Source organism: Staurois parvus, unplaced genomic scaffold (assembly GCF_062004578.1).
Source record: "Staurois parvus isolate SC_StPar_1 unplaced genomic scaffold, SC_StPar_1.0 ptg000656l, whole genome shotgun sequence".
NCBI classification, from domain to species: domain Eukaryota; kingdom Metazoa; phylum Chordata; class Amphibia; order Anura; family Ranidae; genus Staurois; species Staurois parvus.
In genome coordinates this window covers 3,238,429-3,256,582 of record NW_028318452.1, presented here as the reverse complement: position 1 = coordinate 3,256,582, position 18,154 = coordinate 3,238,429, and the positions used below count along the sequence as shown (strand labels likewise).

Sequence of the window (18,154 nt, the reverse complement as noted above, 5' to 3'; positions counted from 1 at the left end):
TAGGTGTGGAGGAAATTCAGTAGCCTTCACAGAGCCTTAACTAAATGAATTGCAATGTCAGTTGAAAGCCAGGTCGTCTCGTCCAACATCAGTACCCGACCCTAAATGCTGTTCTGGCCAGTTGGAAACAAATTCCCGCAGATACATTCTAAAATTTTGTGAAAAGCCTTCCCAGAAGAGGTGTCCACAAACATTTGGCCCTGTTGTGTATGTTGGATACAATATTCAGTTTTTTCACCTTAGCTGTGTCTACTTTTAAGCGCCTAGCTCTTCATTACCATTAACTTGCACATCTTAACAGCAAGATATTCTACAAGTGATTATATGCATGTGATTATTTACAATTACTTGCACTTCCTTGCATCAGTTAAATGATACCTTTGTATGTGACAGGTTCATCTCAATGAAGTTTAAGTCGGTGGTGTTCCAGGATTCTCTGTTTGAGAGATGTTACTTTGAAGATGTCACATCACTGAACACATACTTTAGGAACTGCACCTTCATAGACTCACATTTTGTGAACACAGGTAGAGTTTCATGACTCAAATGAAGTTGCTAAAATGACTCATGTCACCTGAGATTTCTTTTTTTCTACACAGCTGGGATTGAGATTATTTCAGTAGGTACTGTCAATTATTGCTAAGGCGCACTGTTCTAGGTATTCTCTGCCGGAGTGGATATCACAGCTGTGTCTCTACAGAACTACAGCTGGTTACTGAATTCATTTTCCAGTCCCAGAACCATGGTTCATTCAAGCCGTGACATGGATCTTTTCCCACCGATTCTCATAGCACAAGATGCAGTAATCAGTTCTGCCTAATGTTTAGTTTATTATTGGAGAATAGTTTAAAGTGTGTGTCAAACCCAAAACACTGGCTAGAGTGAAGAAGGAATAGACCTCCTGCAAGGTTCACAGTATGATCTGAGGCTCCACTGGAGAGATTTCTCCTCACTTCCTGTCCTGATGACAATGGTTTCACTATGCAGGAAAATCTGCAACAAGGACACAGACAGAAAAGAAACTGACAGGAGTTCTAGCCTTCCCCTTCTCTACTAAAGAAAATAATTGTTGGATCTTTCTTTGCTTCTGTTGAAAAGTTGCCCTCACTTCCTGTCTGATAAAACATTGTCAGCAGAGCAGGAAGCGAGGGGAAATCTGTGCAATGCAGTCTTGGATAGCAGTAAAAAACAGACAGGAGTCGTGATCCATTCCCACTTTATCCAAAATTAAAACAGTTACTTAAGGCCCCTTTCTTACTGACGGTCAGTTTTTCATGCGGACCTGATCAGACCATCCATAGCTTTCTATGGACTGGTGGGTTTCAGAGGACATTGCTACTTTCAAAGCAAATACACTTTTGCTCACTGGTACTAACCTGTATTCCAGCATGTCTTCTTTCTTATTTACTCTTCCTCATGCAGCTAATGATGTCCTCCTTATTAACCAATGACGTCAGCCATTGTTAGGATGCTGACAGCTGGCCTACACAGTGCCCAGGGTTGTAATGTTGCACAATGTAAACCTGTGGTTTTGTGTAACAAAAAAGCAAGCTTTGTCCACCTGATGGCTTGTACAGTAAGTACCCGACTTATGAACATTCAAGTTGCGAACTTTCACAGATACAAACAGACCTCGCATTATGAACATTCATAGATGCAAACAAAGAGCTGGAAGTAGCTAGTGTGTCTGCCAGACATTGTCACAGCTGCGCTGTTGTGTACTTACTGTACAGTACAGTGTGATAGTGTACAGTACAGAGCCCAGGATGTCCAGAAGCAAGATGCTACGAGCTTGGCACACCTATTTTTTGGGCAATTTCTCCCATTCTTCTTTGCAGTACCTCTCAAGCTCCATCAGGTTGGATGGGGAGAGTCGGTGCAAAGCCATTTTCAGATCTCTCCAGAGATGTTCAATCAGGTTCAAGTCTGGGCTCTGTCTGGGCCACTCCAGGACATTCACAGAGTTGGCCTGTAGCCACCCCTTTGTTATGTGGGCTGTGTGCTTAGGGTCATTGTTCTGTTGAAAGATGAACCGTCACCCCAGTCTAAGGTCCAGAATGCTCTGGAACAGCTTTTCATCAAGGATGTGTCTGTCTTTTGCTGCATTCATCTTTCCTTCGATCCTGACTAGTTTCCCAGTTCCTGCTGCTGAAAACCATCCCCACAGCATGATGCTTCTACCACCATGCTTTACTGTAGGGATGGTATTGCCAGGTGGTGAGCGGTGCCTGGTTTCCTCTAGACATGACACTTGGCATTCAGGCCAAAATGGTCAATCTTTGTTTCATCAGACCAGAGAGTTTTGTTTCTCATGGTCCGAAAGTCCCTCAGGTGCCGTTTGGCAAACTCCAGGGGGGCTGCCATTTGCCTTTTACTAAGGAGTGGCTTCCGTCTGGCCACTCTACCATACAGGCCTGATTGGTGGAGTGCTGCAGAGATGGTTGTTCTTCTGGAAGGTTCTCCTTTCTCCATAGAGAAATGCTGGAGCTCTTTCAGAGTGACCATTGGGTGCTTGTTTACCTCCCTGGCTTAGGCCCTTCTCCCTCGATCTCTGATTTTGGCCATCGGCCTGCTCCAGGAAGATTCCTGGTGGTTCCAAACTTCTTCCATTTACGGATGATGGAGGCCACTGTGCTCATTGGGACCTTCAATGCTGTACCCTTCTCCAGATCTGTGCCTTAATACAATCCTGTCTCGGAGGTCTACGGACAATTCCTTGAACTTCATGGCTTGGTTTGTGCTCTGACATCCACTGCTAACTGTGGGTCCTTATATAGACAGGTTTATGCCTTTCCTAATTATGTCCAATCAACTGAATTTCCCACAGGTGGACTCCAATCAAGTTGTGGAAACATCTCAAGGATGATTAGTGGGAACAGGATGCACCAGAGCTCAATTTTGAGTGTCATGGCAAAAGCTGTGAATACTTATGTACATGTGGTTCGTTTTTTATTTTTAATAAATTGCAAAGATTTCAAAACAAACTTCTTTCAAATTGTCATTATGGGGGTATTGTTTGTAGAATGTTGAGAAAAAAAATTAATTTAATCTATTTTGGAATAAAGCTGTAACATAACAAAATGTGACAAAAGTTAAGCTCTTGAATACTTTCTGGATTCACTGTATAAAATAACAGTGTGAGGCCCTGCCACTGGATAAATGGAAGTAGAAAAGACACAGGATTTCCATTAAGGTTTAGTGTGAAGTTCAAAACTATCGTTTCTGTGTGAAGAAGACTGGTGTTTCAGTTTTTCCAGGATTTATAATCCCGGATCTGGGCCTGGATATGGTTGCCACCTCATCTCTTTAAAACCAAACACATATTAGTTGCACAGGTTCTGAAGCTAATTTAATGCATATAAGGCACTAAGTGAGTTTAATTACCACCTTAATCAGACAAAAAACCTGTGTAAATAATATGTGTTCAGTTTTAAAGGGATGAGGTGGCAACCCTAGTGTTAGGGATCCGGGTATGACCAGCAATGTGTGGACTGACACAGGGTAACGCAGGCTTCAGGTATAGTGTAAATAAGACAATTTATTAAGACTAAACAACACAAACGCAGTGCAAGGTAAGCATAACACAGTGCAAACAACCCAAACTCCAACAGATAACCATATATACAAATCAACGTAGTCGGGCAAGCCGGGTCGGTAGCAAACGGGCAAATGGTACCAGGAGAGAGCAGAAGAGTAGTCAGGAATAGCCGAGGTCAGGACAGGCGGAGTTCACTCAGAGTCAGGATCAAGCAGAATCAGGAATCAAGCAGGAAGCAGACAGGATGCAGGTACAGGGGCTCATGAGAAACATTACACCAAGGCCCTGATCACAGGCCTGGCCATTCCTTAAATACACCTGCTGTAATCAGCCTCAGGTGATGGCTCATTGCAGGAGTGAGCCTCTGGTTGCTGAGAGCACCCACTGGCCAGCCTTAGTACTGCAGCCCACAAGGCAGGTGAGTCCCACCACCACTGGCAAGTCCATTCCTGACACCTAGGCCTGGACCTGGAAGGCTGCAAAGTGTTGTGGATGGGATGGAGCCTTCAATCCTGTGTTCAGGTCTTATTGGAGAGATATTTGGGAGACAAGACTCCATGATGGAGAGATTCCCTTACTTGCAGGACTGGGAGAGACAAGACAGATAATCGAGTTGGCAGAAGACTGAGAGAGCTGAGGCAACTAGCAAGTCCAGGGTACTGGAGGGGGATCTGTAAATCTCCAGAAGAGTGAGAGAGCCCGGAGTGGTAGGAGAACCCTAGAGGCCAGGATTGGACCCGTGCAGTGAAGCTAAGTAAGCCAAGAAAGCCAGGGAGCTGGGTCTGAAGTCACCTGACAAAACTAGCAGTGCTGCTGAAGCGTAGCCAGGTAGTTCAGCATTTTTGATGGTTTGCTCTGTGAATCCAAAACCCCTGCATGGGCTACCTTATGTGAACTTCTTTTGTCGTTTTGTTATAAACGTGAGCCAGAAAGTCCTAAATACAGTTCGGACTGATGCAACTCGTTGAAAACGTATCTACCACACTGAACATAATCACCCCAATAACACTATATATATACACACACACACATATTTCATTTAGTTAAATAGTATTACAACTCCCTGTGGCACTTTAGTGCACAAAGTATTATAGTACATAATAATATGACTGAACCAAATGACATAAACCAGTACGTTTAGCCTAATGTAGCAATAATGAGAAACCCTAGGAGAGTCCTCCTTGTATGAGCTTATACAATACAGATATCATTTTTTTACATATCATCACACATTTTTCTTTACATCATTGATTTTTATACCATGCTAGTAAATAGCTGTCTTTATGGGTTTGTTGCTTTGTCTAGGAAATCAAATACTTCCTTACATGCTGTGTACACTGCAGTATTATATCCAGTTTTAGCAGAATTACATTCTCTTCTATAATCACCTACAGCTGTGGACTACAATCTAGTGAAACAATTTCATTTTGAAATACCAAAGCCAGACTTTTTTTCTCTATATAAACATAGAGGAAAGGACTTCTAAAAAATAGTGTAGACACAGCAAACACGCTTTATTACTGCAGTAACTGTCTTTCCACCCAGGCCTGGAATACATGAGCATAGTGCCACCTACTGTACATCAGGAGAGTAACATGGATATGAATTAGATACAGAGTAATGCAGGCCATAGATGGGTCAAAGATCGGCCGATTTTTCTTTTAAAAAACCGAAAAATCGGTCGTTCAAGTGGCCGACATTACCACCAATGGTAAAAAAAATCGGCCGATTTTCATCCCGTCTACAGCCGGCAAAAAGTGTCCCTGCAGAGAGCTCTGCTATTTCTTTGACAGTTCTTTGACATTTACAGAGGTTGCAACAATGTATCTATTTGTATCCATTTAGGATACAGATGTTTTTATTCGGAAACAAATAGATACAATGTTGCAACTTCTGTAAATGTCAAGGAACTGTCAAAGAACTGTCAAAGAAATAGCAGAGCTCTCTGCAGGGACACTTTTTGCCGGACTGGAATTCCTCTTATTTTTCATCCTTCTTCTTCTCCTTCTTCATCATCATCCTCTTCTTCTTCATCATCATCCTCTTCTTCTTCTTCTTCTACTTCTTCATCATCATCATCCTCTTCTTCTTCTTCTACTTCTTCATCATCATCCTCTTCTTCTACTTCTTCATCATCATCATCCTCTTCTTCTTCTACTTCTTCATCATCATCATCCTCCTCATCTTCTTCTTTTTCTTCATCATCATCATCCTCTTCTTCTTCATCATCATCATCATCCTCTTCTTCTTCTTCTACTACTTCTTCATCATCATCCTCTTCTTCATCGTCTTCTACTTCATCATCATTCTCTTCTTCATCTTCTTCTACTTCTTCATCATCATCATCCTCTTCTTCTTCTACTTCTTCTTCATCATCATCCTCTTCTTCTTTTTCTTCATCATCATCATCCTCTTCTTCATCATCACCCTCTTCTTTTTCTTCTTCATCATCGTCATCCTCTTCTTCTTCTTCTTCGTCATCATCATCCTCTTCTTCTTCTTCTTCTTCTACTTCTTCATCATCATCATCCTCTTCTTCATCTTCTACTTCTTCATCATCATCCTCTTCTTCTTCTTCTACTACTACTTCTTCATCATCATCCTCTTCTTCTACTTCTTCATCATCATCCTCTTCTTCATCTTCTTCTACTTCTTCATCATCCTCTTCTTCTTCTCCTACTTCTTCTTCATCATCATCCTCTTCTTCATCTTCTTCTACTTCTTCATCATCATCCTCTTCTTCTTCTTCTACTTCATCATCATCACCCTCCTCTTCTTCTTCATCATCATCCTCTTCTTTTTCTTCATCATCATCATCCTCATCTTTTTCTTCATCATCATCCTCCTCCTCTTCTTCTTTTTCATCATCATCATCATCATCCTCTTCTTCGTCATCATCATCCTCTTCTTCTTCTTCTTTGTCATCATCATCCTCTTCTTCTTCTTCTTCTTCTACTAATTCATCATCATCCTCTTCTTCTTTTTCTTCTTCATCATCATCATCATCATCCTCTTCTTCTTCTTCATCATCATCCTCTTCTTCTTTTTCTTCATCATCATCATCCTCTTCTTCTTCTTCATCATCATCCTCTTCTTCTTCTTCATCCTCTTCTTCTTCCTCTTCTTCTTTTTCTTCTTTTTGTCTTCCTCTTGCAAGTCACTGCTCATGCGCAGATTTTTTATCGGTAAAAAATCGGCCGATTAGCCCATTATTGCCGCGAAAATCGGCCGATCGGCAAAATTGGCCGATTTGTTTCCAACTTTCCCGATTAAAAAAAACGGGCAAAATACCGAAAAACGGCCGAACAAATAGCCCACTAACGATCCGAAAATCGGCCGATTTTATTTTCGGCCGAAAATCGGCCGATTTTCGACCCATCTATGGCCTGCATTAGGTACATTTAACAATCAATCAGTCATTGGGTTTAACAAAATAGCCATTTTTATCATGGAGGTTAATTCAATTCTAGTTAATACAAAAAAGGGGTGTGCCCATAACCACTTGTCCCTTTTATGCTGCTTGAAAGGAAAGGGAATCTTCTGTTACATCATAAGATAAGTATGTCTGTATTCCAGACTTGCACAAATAAGGCCCCTTTCACACGGGCTTTCTGTTTTTTTCATCAGTTCAGTCACGTTTTCTCTAAGAAAAAAAAAGATCAGTTCACATGAGTTTTTCATCAGTTCATGTCAGTTTTTCACCCGTTTACATCCGTTTTTCATCCATCTACATCCATTTTCATCCGTTTACAACCGTTTTTGTCCATTTACATCCATTTTTCATCCATTCTGGGGTTTTTCTAACGGAAGAAAAATGGGGTTTTCTTCCATTCAAAAAAACGGATGTTAACTGATGCAGACATTAATGGATGTAAACAGATGATCATCCATTTACATTCGCTAGTCCATATAAATACATGAGTGTCTGCTTTTCATCTGTAAACAGACAGATGATAACGGACATATGGAATGCCTGTGTGAAAGGGGCCTTAGAGGACTAGAGAGGAGAAACCACAGCCTGGACCTCATTTTCTAATTAATCCACATGACTAAGTCATGGGGATTTATTTTATAGAAGTTTGTTTTCTTATGTTGTATTAATGTTTTGAGCTTTGTGGTCTGGTTAGATGCCAGTAGCCCCTAAAGAAGAACTTCCATCCTAGGTTATTAAAAAATAGGATGCTGTCAACAATAGTGGGTTTTAAGCAAAGGTCTAGAAAAGATAAAATCACCCTGTGTGAGGATGAAGCATTATCTTCCTTAATGCAACTAATGACACACTTTGGGGAGTTCTCTGGTTTCCGCATAAATTGGGATAAATCTGTGTTACTCCCACTAGATGCTATAACAGTAAATGTACCTGCTGACACTTCTCAAATTAAAGTAGTTGATGCTTTCAAAACATTTAAGGGCTGTTATCTCCGAAAAATCCCACTGATGTACCTAAACCTTAACTTGTCCCCAATCTTAGATAAATGTAAAATTAAGTGTACCAGCTGGTGCAAACTTCCACTTACAGTTATAGGAAGGACTGATCTCATCAAAATGGTATGAGCACTTCAGTTGCTATACATATTACATACCTCAAATGTATGTGGGCACTTGTTAAAACATACTTAGGACGTCAACATGAGTCTAGGTCTTCCAAGACCTAGATTCATTCAACTCTTGCAACTTACGCATGCTATGGCAGTCCAGGCTCGTACGCATAAATTAGTTCTGCATCAGAATCCAGTTTTGCCATTGCTTGCACACACTGGCTCCAAGAAGGGACTTGTCTTCTCAATTTTATCAGATTCTCTATAACAAAATAGGAATACAGACTAAAATTTTGCCCAAACAAAAGTTGGAAGGAGGACCTAGGATCCCTATTGGAAGAACTATGGGAACAGGCACTTACTACACTTACATTAGTGTCGCTGTCTCCTACACAAAGACTTATGCAACTGTGTATTTTGCCTGGGACCTATCACACTCCTGCTAAATTATTTCAGTGGCCACATAGGGACACCTCCAACTACCCTAGATGTGACAGGAGACAAGCAGGTTTCATACATGTGCTTTGGAGGTGCCCTAAATTGATACTTGAGATATGTGGTGTCCTTTATCTCTACGGTATATACTGTAACTATACCACTTGACTCTAAAGTGTGTTTACTGAATTAGTTTGATGAAGATTTTATAATTACTGAAATGCAAGACCCTTTCATCAGGTGGTTGTGCACACAGTAGCTCGCAAAATAATGGCCCAAAATGAATATCTTATTTCCCAACACTCGTTAAATAGAAACATCAGGTCAATAATACCAAATCCTGGGAAAAAAAGGTTTTCCAGTACAGAAACTGCCCAAAAAGTTTGAAAAGCTATGGAGTCCCTAGTTTGCCCAGGACTGTCGCCATTTGCATTGATAGCACAAAGGTACAAAGGTCATTTTCACCTCCTCCTTAACTTGCCTTATTTATGCTGTTATTTAAGCTGGTGTATAGCAACAGGTTGTAAGCTAAAGGTAATAAAGACTATCAGGTAAAGAGTAAATAGGAGATGGTAAAAGCTTTGCAAATAATGTTTTCTTTTTATTGATTTCCTGAGCATGTACAGGAGCAAATGTAACTGTATGGTTTACGCATTCACATGGGCAGGCTATATGCATTGGTTGATAATAGTATGCACTGAGAATAACTGTGATTGAAATTCAAAAATTCCTTATGTCACCGATCACTATTTTGTTTATCTGGATTAACATAATGGGACCTTGTTGTTGTAAGTTTTCTGTTTTATATGTTAGAAAAAAAATATACCTGACAGTGTGTCTAGAAAAGCAATAAATATTATCTGATTAAAAAAAAATAGAATACTGATCAATAAATGCACATTTAGATATCCTGCTTTGATTCTACAATGAGCCATCAATGTATTTAAGAATATATTTCTATGTTTATTGAATGACTTTCTTCTTTTCTGCTCCTCCCCATACAGAAGCTCAATTTCTGGGAGTTATGCTAAACCACCCGTTTTCAGAGCATGTCTATTGGGAGCTCTCTTCATTCTCCTGTTCCCTTCTCCGTCATTTCAAGCAGGCTCAGCTGGATCCACCATCCGGCAATCCTGCTCCGGGCTGCACAGTGTTATTTATAGCTAGGATGCAGGTTGTAAACCATCACTATCTGTAATATTGCAGGTAGCCAGGGTTTTCCACACCATGGCCACTTGCATTCTAGCAACCAGTGAAGCTAGATATTTAGGTGGCAGATCCAGCTAAATCTATCACTGCATGACAGGAAAGGAGCAAGGGGGGAGAGTAGGACCAGGCAAGGGCGGACTGACCATTTGGAAATCTCTGGACATAGTCAGACAATTTCTCACTCTTGCGCTGGTACATATGCTCAAACAGATATGTCATCTCCTTGCAATTCTTGACCCTACTGAACACTTCTCTCAAGGCCTCCAGGCACTCATGGGTTGTACTCTCTGGCTTGTCTCAGATTGTAATGATTGGACAGGCAAACTGACCACGCTAACATGAATTCAACCATGAAGGGGGGAACTGGCAGATTTAACCACGTAATTCAGAGGAATGACAGCACAACATAACTTCTTTATAGAAAAAGCACATGTGCAATACAGAAAGGAAGAGATTTATTACATTTGATTTTTGGGTTTACAAACACTTTAACTATTGATAGTTTAACTGCGTATAATTACAAAATGTTATTTCCATATCTTTGTGTAAATGTAAGTATATTTATAATTTTAAAAGTTTTGTTACAAATTTTATTTGCTTTTTTTCTGCAGATCTTGAAAAATACAAGTTCACTGACAGTGAACTTAAAAATTGCACATTTGGTGATATGAAAGTTGGATGTCAGATCACCTTTGACGATGATTACAGTGCCTATTGGATATATTTTGTAAATTTCCTGGGCACCTTGGCCGTTCTTCCAGGCAATATTGTATCAGCTCTTCTGATGGACAAGATTGGCAGGTTAACTATGCTGGGTATGTTGACAATAAAGACTTTGTTGCCACTAGGGAGGTGGTTTTGCATACCTCATGCTTCAAGGATCTCAACTTTCAGACCTTGGTTTGTTCCAGTATATGCAGCAAATTTACAGTAAAACTAAAGCGCTTCATTCTCTTGTTTGCCTTGCTTGCTATATATCCTTACGATCAGGCAGTTTGTGTGAATCACAGGAAAGTTTCTTCTTTGATGTATGTTCACCTGTGCATGTCTGTGTATCTCTACGTATAGTCAAGCGCGACTAACAAGAAAATGAAGTAGGTAGTGGAAATTTGCTGCAAATTCTAGGTATTTTGTTTTATCTTACTACTGAAATCACTTTATTATCTATGATTGAGACAGTTCTTGCTTCAACTGTGCTAAATTGCAGTAATCTACTTGGACTATGGCTGCCAGACACCAGAAACCAGGTGTTGAAGTAAAGGGAAACAAATGCCAACTCCGATATTACTTTTTCTGATTTTCAAATGTTTCTAATTACTCAGTAATTTCTGACACATTCTATACATCTGGTAGCCAGGATATGGATAATGTTCCGTGTGTTGGGGCGCTGCAGTACATTTTTATTTAAATTGTACTTGTGCCACATTGTGCACAAAACAAAGCATAGTGTCCAGTGTAACAGAACTGACCCACAGAATACCGCTGCCCCGTCCGAACACCGACAACAGACACCACAATGGTTTGATGAATTAGGATCTCACTACAGAGCAGACGGTCCGGCTCCTACACTGGAGTAGAGGAGAGGCCAGTGTGATCAGCTCTTTCAATTCACATGTCTAGTTCAGAATCAACAACCAGGAATAGTCTTCATATGGCTGATAAATATTACTGTCCCATCTGAAGTAATTCCAATCGCATTCTCAGTGTCCATTAGTCACCCTGTACCCCTAAGAGACACAGGGTGACTTGCACATAAGATGGATATGTGGAGCAGAGACAGGGGTCTCCCAACCTCTGCAAAGTAAGCTGGGTTCCATGAGTCCCCCATCCAGTCATTAAAAAAAATTGCAACCCGCCTCAGATTTTGATGCTTCAAGGTGTATCACAGCCCAATTATTTTTAATGGGATGCTTAATGCAGCATGGCTGAAATGTGTTCTGGTGTGATTGGGCTCCAGGACCTTATGCTGTGTCTACTGAAAAACAACCCCACCCTTGCCATATCGACCATCACTTTGTGGCAGGATCAGCCTGTTTATGGTTATTCCATTAAAAAAAATCTTTTTAAAGAAGTCATGTCAATTTAGATTGATCTCTTAGATCAGGCGTGAGAAACGTCCGTAATAATGTTCTAGTGATAATTTCTCTGTAAATGATTTGCTTGTTGATTGCAATTTTGACTGGAAATCTAAAAAGAGATAAACTAACAAAAAAGTAGCTTCTTAGGCCTCATGCCCTTAGATTGTAAGCTCCAAGGAGCAGGGCCCTCCTAACCCTCTTGTATTGAACTGTATTGTTGCTGTATTGTCTCCTGTTATATTGTAAAGCGCTGAGCAAACTGTTGGCGCTATATAAATCCTGTATAATAATAATGCATATTGGATGTTTTTTGCTGTCTCTATTAGACGCCTTTTTTCCTGGCAGCAGTATTTTGGCAAAAAAAATGCTTGACACTGGCCAGTGAAATGAATTAACAAGCACTAGTGTTAATGCGTGTTCAGATGCGTTAACAAGCGTTTTCACACTTTTTAATCTGCCAAAACATTGCTGCTCCTGAATGCGCTGCCAGTGAGTTTTTGTTTCTGCCTATAAACGCCCCTGCCTTTAAATTCGTTTTGTAACCATAATCAATTTTTTTACAATGTATATATAGCCTAAACTGTGTATGGTATTGGTTTTGGATAGAGTAATACAATATTACAGACTGTGTCAATATGGGGATAGTTCCCTTCACTTCCTGTCCTGGAAACTCTACAGGCAATGATCAGCAATCTCCCAAAATAGAGGAAAAGTCTTATCTCGTACAGTTGTTGTTAGAACATTTTTCCCTTTTCCTCTCCTGACAGCTCTAACATTTTAGATTTACCCCCCCTTTCTGTCTCAGGACCAATGATCACCAGAACAATTTGGAGGGATAAATCTACATAATAAGGACACAAACAGCACTAAACCCTTGACAGAAGATCTAACCCCTCACTACTCCATCTAGTTTTAAAACAAGTTTTACCTTTACACACAATCATTTGAAGACTTGACTCTTAATTTCACCTTTCATTGGCTCTCCTTAACAAAAATAGCAGATAATATCACCAACAAGGACTGATATATTTTAGTGAATCAAGTCTGTTGCCTTTAATACATTTGTTCTGGATCAAAAGATGTATCTACTGCCATAGCTTTGGGTGAGTCTAGACCGCAATTTGTTTTTTCTCAGCAGGTGAGCTGGGGTAGGAATTGAGTATTCTCAGCACATCTGAAAACTGAAATATAAATATTATGAGGCATGCCACAAAACTCTATTGATGCAATGTGTTAATTACTGTGTATTGTACAGGTGGCTCTATGGTACTTTCTGGCATCAGTTGCTTCCTCCTATGGTTTGGTACCAGTGAGTCTATGATGGTGGGAATGCTGTGCGTATATAACGGTCTTACCATTTCGGCTTGGAACTCCCTTGATGTAGTCACTGTGGAACTGTATCCAACAGATAAACGGTAAGTATCACACACAGAACAATGCTATATGTGCATTAAAGGAAAAACCTAATTATTTATTGATCTGACCCTAATTCCGGTGAAATTACTTGAATCAATACTAATAAAGGTTTGACTCCACCAAGGCTGTTCTTTCATTTCCTAAAACTCTTTCATTTAATTTTAGAAACAGCTGGTGTTTTGTTGTGAGTGATTGGTTTTACAACCCTGATAGATTTTTTAATTATCAAGAAGCATAATTGGCATCAGGCTTTCAAAATGGGCCAGAAAAAAATGAGCTGTGACAATCTATCAAAGTAGTTGACTCCAAATGTCCATCGTCTGGTACAGCTGCAGAGCTATAGCATAAAAAAAGCATTCTAAAAAAGGTATAGGTTAAAAAAATAGAAGGATGAACATTAAAAAAAAATAAAATTAAATAAAAATACTATTAAAAAGTACACTCTATTGCTCTTAGTCTATTAACTCAAAAAAGTATCCTCTGTTGTTCTCAGCCTCCTCCAAATCTCCAAAATCCTTTTTTATTGCTCATGTGATATGACTTCCTGATAGTGGCTACATTCATTCCCCATGGTCCCGCTCTTCATAGGAACTTTGCCACTCTCTCTTGCTTGCTCCCGGGACAGTCTAAGGTCTATGGACCATGGATTATGGGACTTGTAGTATGCATAGAGCAGTGCACATGGCTACAACTAACATACACTGTTAGTTCCATGCAAACGGAAGTGATGGGGAGGAGGAAAGGTTCAGGAGCTCACAGAGATCATTACAAGGAGGCAGAAAAACACAGTAAGAAACAATTTAATGAAAAATAGATTAGAGGCCCATTTGGTAGTGGGTGTGTATGATTTTTTTTTTGGTGAATAAGGATATCGTTTATAGTTGCTTTAAAACTCACAAGAATAATAGGAGAGAGTTTTATGAGACTGCAGCTCCTGTTGTCTTTAATGTTAAACATTGGTGTCACACTCCCTCTGCTGGATTCTCTGTAGAAATACAATATGAAAAAAATGCCATAAAGTGTTTTCACAGCCTGGAGCCTTTACAACCACTTTAAGTGATACCATTCCTTATCAAAAAGGTAGCTGTCAGGGGAGAAAATTCCTGAAACATTTTCAAAATGCTAGCAGATATCAAACCCACACTAATCTATCCAATTCCACTCAATTGTATTTGAATTAAAGCCCAAATCTTAAAAAAATTATCCCTTGCAGTGGGGCTTCCCCTCCCTAATACCACATTCATTTGCCAGAGCCCTTGAAATAATGTGGCACGTGAGACATTCTCCCCATGCTCTTGCCTTGTAGGCCAGTCGCGAATCCCCAGTATGTGGGACTTTAGGGGGTGGTTGGAGGTCGCTGTATAAGCTCCAACACAGACAAGCACACAGCTTACACATAGCTTTTTTTGAACATTCTTTATTTAAACAGTTTTTTCGAGTACAAACATATACAAAAATAAGACGCATTAATGGATACTAGCAGATAAGACAACGAACCAGGTACGGTCCAATTACGTATAGATTCAAATTATCAGTTTCAAAAACAGCAAAATAGAGCACACTGGTCTGAAAGGTAGTACAAATACTCATAGCTTTTAATTCAGGGTTAATGTAATCAGAGCAGTGGGGGGAGAATAGAGAAGGTGAGAGGGGTCTCCTTTGCGTCCAGCAAAACGGGTGTACAGCATCATACTTTAGTCATTTTATTAACTGACATATGTTGACTTCCTTTATATCAGAAGAGAGCAATCATTACATATTTAGACATTTTGCTTTCCTGATTTCCTTGTCTCCCACATGTAATACTTTACACACGCTTCATGCATTGTATGTTTGAAGAATGCTGGGAAGCCTGCTGTTTCTTGCTCCATTGGCCACACTGGCCACATTGCCAAGACCTGCTACCTTCTTCTCAGTACATCATACAAGAAAAGAGTGTGATTGGTCATAAGTTTTGCAGAGCTTTCCTATTTCAATTACAAAATTTATAGATGCTCTTTATTACTCCATTTATGACCACTGCATATCTCCCTAATGCTATCTACTGCTTTGTTTAATTTCTGATGTTTGGCTTAAACAGCAAGGGCATTAAGCTCCATACACACAATGTGGACGAATGATCATCCTTTTTTTTTTTGCCTGCTAGTCTCATATCGATAATGTAAAGTTTACTAAAATTACGAACATTCTCGTAGGAAAGAATAAAAATTCAGAAGTGATGGCATGTGTTGTAATGTATTTGTATTGTATTTTCGGACAAAAGCTGTACTGATTCAGTGAAAATCGTATGTTCTGGTATCGTACGAGAAATTTTGGAGCTTGTCCCTTCGAATAATTTTGGACGAAAGCTGTGTACTAACAATCAGATTATCGTACGATCACTTCGAAAGCGGTACTTTTTGTATGATTTTCTTATCATGTGTACTAGGCTTTAGACAATGAGAAATTGATCATTCCTTAGTGACATCACACTATAAACAGTGCACCAAAATTACGGCTCACAGAGGGGTGATTTACTAAAACTGAAGCACTCAAAATCTGGTGCATCTGTGCATGGTAATCAATCAGCTTGTAACTTCAGCTTGTTCAGTTAAGCGTTGACAACAAAACCTGCAAGCTGATCGGTTTCTATGAAGAGCTGCACTAGATTTTCTACCACGCAGCTTTAGTAAATAACCCCCATAGTATTATATGGTAGATGTGCTTTTACGTTACGTTAATAATAAACTAGAAAGGACATCAGTATGAATTGTGCCAAGAAAATATACAAAGGAATGATGTGACCTTACAAGTGCCATGCATGTTTCCTTACAGATCCACAGGATTTGGCTTTTTGAATGCACTTTGCAAAGCAGCAGCTGTACTAGGAAACCTAATATTTGGCTCACTCGTTGGAATCACCAAAGCCATACCGATTCTTCTTGCCTCAACCGTGCTGGTCTGCGGTGGTCTGGTGGGACTTCGACTGCCGGACACAAGAAACCAGGTGTTGATGTAAATGGAAACAAAAGCCATCTCCAATATTACTTTTTCAAAATTTTCTTCATAACCATCAGCCTAAGAGATACAAAATACTCGACAATTCATTCAGAAGCCCAAACACATTTTGTTCCCAAGATGTTGATGTTTTTGCTGTGCTATGTATGTAGAACAAACGCTGTCTGACACACCATGTTGTTACTTACCATTTTCACAAGCTTTAAATTGTGTGTTTCTTTTTATTATTTTACCAAACTTCCATTCTTGAGCAACCTTTTCAGAATTATACAGTACGTATATCCTCACAAAATGCAGGCACAGTAAGCAAGTTGTACAACTGGATAGGAAAAGAACAATTTGTGCATGGGCCATGTAGCAAGCCCCCCATTCCCACCCGATTGCCAAGAACTCTGCATGCTTCAATTATAAATAGATCAGCTTTGAGCAGTATCAACACTACTAGCTATACTGCTGTGGCTATATGTCAAGGATCACAGAGGTATCTAACACGGATGCACCCACAGTAGGGAATCTAGGTCTCCATCTTCAATTCATGTGCATGAGTAGATGTCCAATGAACCCTGCAGTGGGCAGAAATCCTCACAAACCTCCTCCAGCACATGAAGCATACCTGGAATCCCTTTATTTAAATAAGAAGGGTCTGTGTCAACAATGTATTTCATCCAGGAATGTCTTTCACACCATAGAACTTAGGCAGACCTCTGCTTTGCCCTTTCAGGGCTAATCACAAGTTGCCTTTAATGAACCCTTCCTCAGCAGAACATGCTCACCTCTTCTTTGCTCCCATGCAGCTCTTTTCTGCTGCCAAGAGTGAGGAAATAAAGTTGATTTGCTCGAGTTTCAGCTTACACGTACTGAGAGGTCTCTCTCATCACCACATGTAATGGTGCTGAGCAAAGAGTCATGAAGTAGAAGGGGAAAGAGTCACAAGCGCCTTCATACCCAGACGTGCTGGGTATTTTCTTTATTCCCAGCAATTGAACCGAGCAAAGAAAAGGCGAGTATGCTGGGCAGAAGGCATTAAGGTAAATCTGTTCCTTTGCCCTGCATGGACATTGCATTGGTCTGTTTTATGGTATACTTTTGGGGTGATCCCACATAACACACCTCAAAACCTTCTTCATAGCACTTGCTCAGCCCTTTATGAAGGTAGTTCTACTGCAACTGCAAGACTTGAAATTTTGCATTATTTCTATTGCAAGTGCTCCTCAATGGGATTTTTGGGGATTTGGCAAATACTTGAAGATAGATTTTAAAAAGTTTAGGTTCTTTTCTACAAACCAATGTAATATCCATACCATAAATAATACTCATTCATTACTTTTTATAATGTTTGTTCTGGTGAGGAATCAGAGATGCCAGGCAGAAAACTATCAGAGAATATCAAGGGTAAATGTAGTGATGGAACCTACCAGTAGTGTGGAACATGACATACCCTGCGCTGATTTTTTTTTTTTTTAAATAACAGTGGAACATGAAAGCCAATATATCCACGGACATCCAATCAGTACAAAATAGCACATACACATTAAAATTACCCAATGACACCCATACACCCCACCACTACACATCAGGAAATAAACATTTTCCTTTTAAACTTTGTCATTATTAGCTAAATACTATAAATCAAAGAAATGAAACCAGGATTAGCTATAAAAATAGGAAGAAATATCCCGACCCCATCACACCTCATCCAGCCCAAGTGGTTAGCAGGGAAAATCAGCCTCAGCTCAATTCATCCAAGCCATGTCCACAATATGTTCTGCTCCACCCCATGATTAAGCCTCTGGGGGCGGGGTGAAACATGTTGGGGGCATGGCTTGGATGAACTGAGCTGAGGCTGCTTTTACCTTCCAACCACTCAGGTCAGGCCAGGCCAGGGGAGGTGTGTGGTGGTTGGAGTATCTCTTCCTATTTCTACAGCATGCTTTGGGTCTGGA

The 18,154-nt window shown here is 40.0% G+C and overlaps 1 protein-coding gene across 1 annotated transcript in view; it reads left to right on the top strand.

The window, feature by feature from the left end:
* SV2C (synaptic vesicle glycoprotein 2C) overlaps window positions 1-17,935 on the top strand; it is a 230,082-nt gene extending 212,147 nt beyond the window's left edge. The window contains exons 10-13 of the mRNA XM_089694228.1: window positions 394-527; window positions 10,332-10,535; window positions 13,054-13,213; window positions 16,029-17,935. Coding sequence (XP_089550354.1) covers window positions 394-527; window positions 10,332-10,535; window positions 13,054-13,213; window positions 16,029-16,212 — 682 coding nt within the window. The 3' untranslated portion in view covers window positions 16,213-17,935. The remainder of the gene's footprint in view (window positions 1-393; window positions 528-10,331; window positions 10,536-13,053; window positions 13,214-16,028) is intronic.
* Window positions 17,936-18,154: the final 219 nt, after the last annotated feature.